The sequence below is a fragment of the Elephas maximus genome, chromosome 2 (assembly GCF_024166365.1).
Source record: "Elephas maximus indicus isolate mEleMax1 chromosome 2, mEleMax1 primary haplotype, whole genome shotgun sequence".
Lineage (NCBI taxonomy): Eukaryota > Metazoa > Chordata > Mammalia > Proboscidea > Elephantidae > Elephas > Elephas maximus.
In genome coordinates, this window is record NC_064820.1 from 234,811,157 (window position 1) to 234,819,550 (window position 8,394).

At 35.5% G+C, this 8,394-nt stretch overlaps 1 protein-coding gene across 1 annotated transcript; it reads left to right on the forward strand.

The window, feature by feature from the left end:
- The first annotated feature begins 5,590 nt into the window (after window positions 1-5,590).
- On the forward strand, window positions 5,591-6,538 carry LOC126068614 (olfactory receptor 5V1-like). The gene has a single exon (XM_049871338.1). It carries the CDS (start codon window positions 5,591-5,593, stop codon window positions 6,536-6,538), a length of 948 nt encoding a protein of 315 aa, XP_049727295.1.
- The last annotated feature ends 1,856 nt before the right edge of the window (window positions 6,539-8,394 follow it).

The following is an 8,394-nucleotide window of genomic DNA, read 5'->3' on the forward strand; positions in this document are numbered from 1 at the left end:
ATCCATATAATGGAATATTACTTAACGATAGGAAGGAACAAGCTATTAATATATATGTAATAACTTAGATGTATCTCAAAGTCATTAGGTTGATTGAAAAAATTTGCTGTCAAGAGTTCACTCAATGTATGTTTCTATTTACATAATATACTAGAGATGGCAAAACTGTAACAACAGGAAACACAGCAGTAGTTGCCAGGGGTTAGGGTATGAGACTTACCTTTCATTATGACACATCTCTATATTTTAAAAAATATAGGACATGTAATTAATAAGATTATGTTATAGAATATCTTTCATAGTTGTATAAAATATAATTCATTTATCCAAAGGAGTATTATTAAGTCATAAAAAGAATTGAAAATATGTTTAGCTATAAGCCCATATTCACAATTTCCAGGATAAATTTTTATGTTAAAAAACATGATGTTCACAATGTATATTGAATGCAGCATTTTGTGTAAGAAAGAAAGAAATAGAAAAATTCTGGGATTATATATATTTACGTATATTTTAATAGGAAACACAGACCACAGTAAATTAAAAAAAACTGAATATAGTTATTGCAAGTGGGAATAGGGTAAGTAGAATGTGGTCGGCAGAGAAATGTCTAGGCGAAGATTTTACACAGCCATACGGTTGTATATGTTTTCCTTAGAAATAACATTGTATTTAAGTGGATGAAAAAAAGTTATAATATAGAACAAAAACAAGAAAAGCAACAGAACTATATATCAGATTTCTAGTATAGTGATAAAGGAAAAAAAAGTCAAGCAACGTATAAACACAATATCATGTGTATACAAATTTAGTGAAATACATTCTAAAGACAAAAAGAATCGTAACTTTGAAATTTTTAGTGGTGGTAATAGTACTGATATAATAACCACAAAATTGAGGTATTCATTGTAAGCTAGAGCAGCTGAGGAAAATGGTGATGTTCTTGAGAACTAGGATTTTCATTATGGGAAATGGGAATTGTAAAAGTAGAATGGGGAATAAGAGAAAGTTTAATTTAAGGTATTTTACTGATGTTTTATTAGAATTAGAAGTACTGGTATGAGCCCAGGGTTCCTAAAATACATATCGCAAGTACCTATGATTTTCACTAATAATACTTTTATTGTATTTATTTGCATATGCTTACATTCCCTGTGAAAATCGTTTTCTGCTGGAAAATCAAGTTAGCAGTTACAGTTGAAATAAGGTTCAGATTTACTCAATTTGGGTCTAAAGGGTTGTAGAACACAACATTTTTACGTGTATGGTAGTCTTAACAATATAAATCTATGTAATAATATGTAATAATGCACCAAAATAGTGTAAAAATTAACTTGTCATGAGGCATGCAAAATATTAAAAAATCGATGTATAATCATGTTTTTCTGGAATGATTATTTTGATGACAGAAAAAATAATAATAATTTATTATTTAGTTTTGTTAGGCAAAGCAATTCTTGGGAAAAAAAAACATTTGTTTTTTCTTAACCTAGGCCATTACAAGAAAAAAATTTTTTACTCTCTACAATTTAGATTTCTTTTTCAACTTATATTAAACCATTAGCTCTAAAGTGAGTGCCCATTACTTGGTTGATAGTAATTCAGATTTATCAAGATGAGAAACATATTCCCTTTAGAATTCTTAGTGCTTCCTGCCCCCCACGAGGGGAAAAAGGGCATAATATGAGTTACATAATAAATTCCAATAGGAGTTTCATATATAAATGAGGAGTTTGGTTTTCTTTACTGCTGTATTTTTGTTGGTTCGATCATTTTACTTCCTTCTTGTGGAAACTTCACATTGGTAATGAAGTCTGTGAAATTGAAAACATGAGAAAGTTGTGTGCTAAATTTTGGACTTTCTAAGCTAAGGTGAAAAATTGGTGTTTGTAAAGATGCTAATATGGTATTAAAATTTTATTCATTTAATGAACTAGTTAAAACTGAATATTAAATGGTACGATGAAGTGAGTATTTTTTAAAATATTTTAGGGTGGTTGAATAAATCAATGTATAAAAAATTATTAGATTAAAGTGCCTGTCCAGCCAGGTATGTATCCAAATCCTTCGTATATAAACACTTCCTGTGTCTAACAAGGAATGTTTCTGACCCATGCACACGGATTTATGTTCCCCAGAAAATTGGGTCCATTGGGCAAAATAGGCAACAAGAATCCCACAAAACAGGTGGAGAGATGTGGAGAGATTACACTTTAGAAGTTTTTGTTGTTGTTAGTTCATTAGTTACCAGTCTAGTCTATAATTTAACAGTTTATTAGTTCTCAATCCATTGGGTTGAAAAGGAAAGGTATAGAACCCCCTCCTTAGCAACATATTTTTCAGAAAATTTAATGGCCTCCTATTTTTCTAAGAAAATTTAAATATACTGTTTCCTTGATAATATACTAAATAATTATAAATTTTGCATCATATTAAGATCTAAGTTCTTTCCGTGATGACTTTGCTTAATTAATTTTCTTTTTCTCTATGTAGTTGAAAGCTGAAGTGCCTAATTGTCACAAAGAAAACCTTCATATACGGTGTACTTGCCATGGACCATATGTAGAAGAGAAACACAGAAATTAAAAAACAAATCAAACCCCTCCAAAAAACCACAACAATAACAACAACCTCCGTTTCTGGGTAGTTTTCCAGTGTGGTAAGGCCCCTTACTCTAGATTCTCATTGCATCTTTGACTGCCTATGACTTTGATAAAAGCTGACTTCAACATGTGTTCTCGCTGTCCTCATATGCTTACGTTTACACCAAGTGATCTTACACAGCAGATGGAAAGATCGCATTACGTGTGGACTTTTCTGATTCTCTGCTAAATGAGCTATAGGTCCACTGGGTTGACAGGGAAGATTATTGTCCTCAACAACCTATCATTAATAAAAACATGGTTCCTATATTTCTTATTAGATAGACAAAAGATTTGCTTTAAAAAGAGGGGATTGCTAATATTGTTTCATTCCAACTGAACAATTTCTGCATTCTGTATGCCAAGATTATAAGCTTGATTTAAAAATATAGATAATCAAGTGTGGAATTTAGGGGAAAATGCATCTTATTATTTGTAAAGATATATGTTGATCATGTAGCCTGATGACCCGTCAGCCTGGGTGTTTTTATCAGGAGGTTATTGACTTGTTTCTTATAATCCTTGTTTAGACAAAAGAAGTCAAATTACTAAGTGTAGGTAAAAAGAAATTAGGTCTTTAATATAGAACTTAACACTTAGAGTTTTAAGGTATTATTTCTTGTAATAAAATTATCTCAAACTTACTATTATATTTTCAAAGTATTAAAATATAAACATTTAGACAAAAAATTTGATTGCTTTGTGGAATCTTGAACATTTGAGAATTAAGAATTGACCTAGCAGGTGTTTCTTGTTGTTTTCAATCTTCCTTCATTCACCCATTCAAGAAACTTTGGTTGATTAACTGTTACCCGCCAGCACTTTGTGTTTATCATAGTAAATTTCTTACCTAAATTTCATGATTTGAAGGGCGTCCATAGAAGTCTGTCTTTTCCTGCGGTGCAGTACAGAGCTGTTCTTCAGTGTTGCTTTCAGAAAGAGTAGTAACATCTCCCAAGCACCCCCGGTGATTTGTATTAAACGGTGCAGGAAGGAAAAAGGTGGTTGGAAATAATATATTTCCATTTGCATAAAGATATAATTATGTCTACCCCACATTTTATCAGAGCTAAGAAATCATTACCAGTTAACATTAGGCAAAATAAATAGAATGGTCATAGAAAGTGAGTTTTGCATTTTAACATCTAACCATGTGTTCTCTTTCAATTTTCTGTCATGCACATGTGATATGAAAAAACAAAAATAGACATTAGTTTTTAACGTGACATAAAAAAACCACAGAAGTACTTATTTGCAGACCTTCAGTTAAAGTCTTTCTAAGTCATCTTATACATGGTGAGTATTTGGACTATTAAGTTACATTTAAATGCAATTATTAAATTAACAGAGACGAGTCGGAATCGACTCGACTGCAGTGGGTTGGGTTTTAAGTATGAGTTATACATGTTGTGGCATATACAATTTTTGAAATCCCAAATTTCCTTAGGTAGTCTTGGACATATGTTAAAGAAATGTACATTTAAATGGAAAGGGAAGTTGAATATATAAGTGAATATGTCTGTTTCTTGTTTGGGTCACATTCAGACACGATCAACTAGGTTTTATTTATGTTTTATGAATTAAATTTACTTTTATTAAGGTATGCTCTTTGAAAAATTAACAAGACAATGTTCATATTTAAATAAGCATGATTTTGAAGTATGGTAACACACAGTTGAGCCATGCCTGCACTCAACATTTATGTATCTACTTTTTACCTTGCGTCTGCTAGTTGCTAATAGTTAATAACATTTATAATTCAAGGAAAAATATACAGATTCTACCTTCAAAGTACTTAAAATTGAGATAGTGCATAAAACTGTACACATTAATACAATAAAAGGCAGAATAAAGTATCTAAGCATGGATGATACCTTCACTATCAGTTTTCACTGAATTGTGAAATATCCTTTACTGCTCTTTCATGGTCTTTGGGACGTACATGTCCCAGTTATATTTTCCGTCCCTGGAGGTTTGTTGGCAGGCATTTGAGCCACTTTAGTACATTTTGCTGTCATGGTAGATACTGGTGCAACTGCCTAAAAATCAAGGAAGTTGTTCTATGTCACATTTGAGTGTTGAGAGCCATTCGTATAAGGGGATGGTTTCCAGATGCCTCCCGGAAAAGTGATAGTGTGAAACTCCTGTCTTTTGGCTTCTATACAGCAAGATAAGGTTTGCAAGTATGTTTACTATTTCTGTTGTGTTGCTGGGAAGATACGGTTACCAGCATTCAGAAATACTCAAGTAAATGAGTTATTTTGGGGGTGAAAACCATTTGTGATACACTCGCAAGGCCATGGAATCAGTATGTTCTATGGTGTGATGTGCTTCATGGAACATGGTACTGATATGGCTCACTCTAAGTCAGACTGATAGCAGTTATGTGCAGCAAGTGCAATGTTTATTTGGTATTTTGTGTGTATTTTTGGAAAGTTGAGTAAGATATCTTATAGCTCAAGTGTAATTAAAAATTGTTATGGGACTGATATATATCCTGTGTGTGATCTGCTTCATGTAACATGGGATTGATATGCCCTGCCTGCAAATGGCACCCCATTAAAAACAAAGCAAAACAAAAAAACACCAACAAACAATGATTCAGCATCCATTCTGTTAGTGAAAAAAAAAAAAAAAATGGCACACAAAAATCTGCAAAACAAAACAAAAAAAAGTTGCCCATGAAAGTGTTAAAGATCAGAAATAGTTTTACTGATGAGAAATTTTAAATAGTTCTTGTTTAAGAACTGAGGACAAATAGTCTAAGAAATATCATGCATACAGTGGTTGCAGTATGTGAAATCTCTTTAATAGGGCTAGCATAATTCATCATCAAACACACATCCACTATTTCCCAAGTGTTTCTCATCATCAAGAGTCTTGGTTTTGAGCCTAACTTGTGGCTGTTGGTTTCATTCCTTCCAGAAAGACACCTGTGGAGAGATGAGATGGATGTCTACAATCAAACTACCATCACAGAGTTCATCCTCATAGGTCTCTCTGACCTCCCAGAGGTACGCTACCCTCTCTTTGTGGTCTTTGCTGCCATCTATCAGGTCACCTTGGTGGGAAATGGGGCCATTCTCCTTGCTGTTGGAACTAAACAAAAGCTGCACACACCCATGTATTATTTTTTGGCAAATCTGTCCCTCTTAGATATTTTCTGCCCATCAGCTACTGTTCCCAAGATGCTCGAGAACCTCTTAACCAAGAATCAAAGCATATCTTTTGTTGGATGTGCTTTGCAGCTTTTTTTCCTAGTGGCCCTGGCAGGGACTGAAGTCTTCCTTCTCGCTGTCATGGCCTATGACCGGTACGTGGCCATATGTTTCCCCCTTTCTTACATCCTCATCATGACAAAGGGGCGCTGTGTGAAGCTCACAGCAGGGACCTGGGCATCAGGGTTTCTCAATTCTCTTCTGCACACGGTGTTCACGTTCCGCCTGTCTTTCTGCAAGTCCAATCAGGTCAACCAGTATTATTGTGACATCCCTCCAGTGGTGGCCCTCTCCTGCTCTTCCACATATGTGGCAGAAATGCTTGTCTTAGTAGTAGGAGGTATCTTGGGCATCAGTGCCTTCCTGATCACTGGTATCTCTTATATCTACATCATATCCACCATCCTAAAGATCAGGTCAGCTAAAGGGAAGTGCAAAGCCTTCTCCACGTGTGCCTCTCACCTCCTTGTGGTTTGTTTGTTTTATGGTACAACGATATTTACCTATATCCACCCCTCCTCCAGTCACCACTCCCCAGCCAGAGACAGGCTCATCTCAATGCTGTATGGGGTTATTACCCCAATGTTAAACCCTCTCATCTATAGCCTGAGAAACACGGAGGTAAAAGGAGCACTCAGAAAGGTTTTATGTCGTAAGGCATGTTTAAAGGACAGATGATATTACTCAGCATTTCACTTAATCTGAATTCACAAGAAGGTTTGGAAGAATTCATAGGAATAATAATTTTACATTGACATAGATAGGACATACCTATGTATAGACAGAAATTTATACACACACACATATATATACATATAACTATCGTTATACCTATCTAAAAGGAGCTCTGATGGAGCAGTGGTTAAGTGTTCAGCTGTTAACCAAAAGATCAAGGATTCCAACCTACTAGCTGCTCAGAGGGAGAAAGATGTCAGTTTGCTTCCATAAAGATTAAAACCCATTGCCATGGAGTTGATTTTGACTCACAGTGACCCTATAGGACGAAGTATAACTGCCCCATAGGATTTCCAAGGAGTGGCTGGTGGATTCAAACTGCCACCTTTTGGTTAGCAGCCAAGTTCTTAACCACTGTACCACCAGGCCTCCCCATAAAGATTACAGCCTTGGAAACCCTATGGGGCAGCTTCACTCTGTCCTGTAGGGTCAAAATCTACTCTTCGGCAGCAGGTTTATATCTATCTATACCATGAGTTGCAAACAGGTTTGGTTTTTTTGGTTATACACCTATGTGTATCTATCTATTGGAAATGTGAAATTAATCTTAAAAAATGTCATGGATTGAATTGTGTCCCCCAAAAATATGTGTCAGCTTGGTTAGGCCATGATTCCCAGTATGGTGTGGTTGTCCTCCATTTTATAATTATAATTTTCCTATGTCTTATAAATCCTAATCTCTGCCTGTGGTTAATGAGGCAAGATTGGATTATGCTGAAGAGGATTAGGGTGGGATATAAAACCCTTGCCCAGGTCACATTCTTGATCCAATGTAAAGGGAGTTTCCCTGGTGTGTATCCTGCACCACCTTTTATCTTACAAGAGATAAAAGGAAAGGGAAGCAAGCAGAGAGTCGGGGACCTCATGCCACCAAGAAAGAAGCAACAGAAGCAGGGCACGTCCTTTGGACCTGGTGTTCCTGCGCAGAGAAGCTTCTAGCCCAGGGGAAGATTGACAAGAAGGATCTTCCTCCAGAGTCGACAGAGAGATAGCCTTCCCCTGGAGGTGATGCCCTGAACTTGGACTTCTAGCCTACTAGACTGTGAGAAAATAAATGTAACTTTGTTAAACCCATCCACTTGTGGTATTTCTGTTACAGAAGTACTAGATGACTATGACAAAACAGACATTTTTTTGTGTGTAAATACAGAACTGTTATTAATTGCACTGGTAGAGGAGGTACAAACTGAGTCTTTTTTAAGTAAACATGAATCTATGACCACATTGTATACCCACGTTCATATCCATACTTACACCTATACTTATACACATCCATACATATATATCCACAAACCTGCATCTGCATTACCTATACTAAAACATACCTATATTCATTTTTATTTCTATATCGAATTGTCTAATATAACCAAAACCAAAAATCAAACCCACTGCTGTGGAGTTGATTCCAACTCAGAGAGACCTATAGGACAGAGTAGAACTGCCCCACAGGATTTCCAAGGCTGTAATCTTTATGGAAGCAGGCTGCCACATCTTCCTCCTGTGGAGCTGCTGGTGGGTTGGAACTGCTGGCCTTTCAGTTAATAGTGAGAGTTTTAGCCACTGTGCCACCAGGGCCAACTTCTATCTTGTATTAGCCACTTATATCTATATATTATATAATTCTATGTAATATATCAATATATCATTTTGCTCTTTCTCTTTTTCAGCTTTAGTTTCCACTTTATATTTCTGTGCTTCTCTTCCTTTCCTGTGACCACATCCATTCTTGGTTCCACACGTCCCTCGCTTGGAGCATTTACTTTTCTCCATCTCTGACCAAACATGTTTAAATTGGTTGC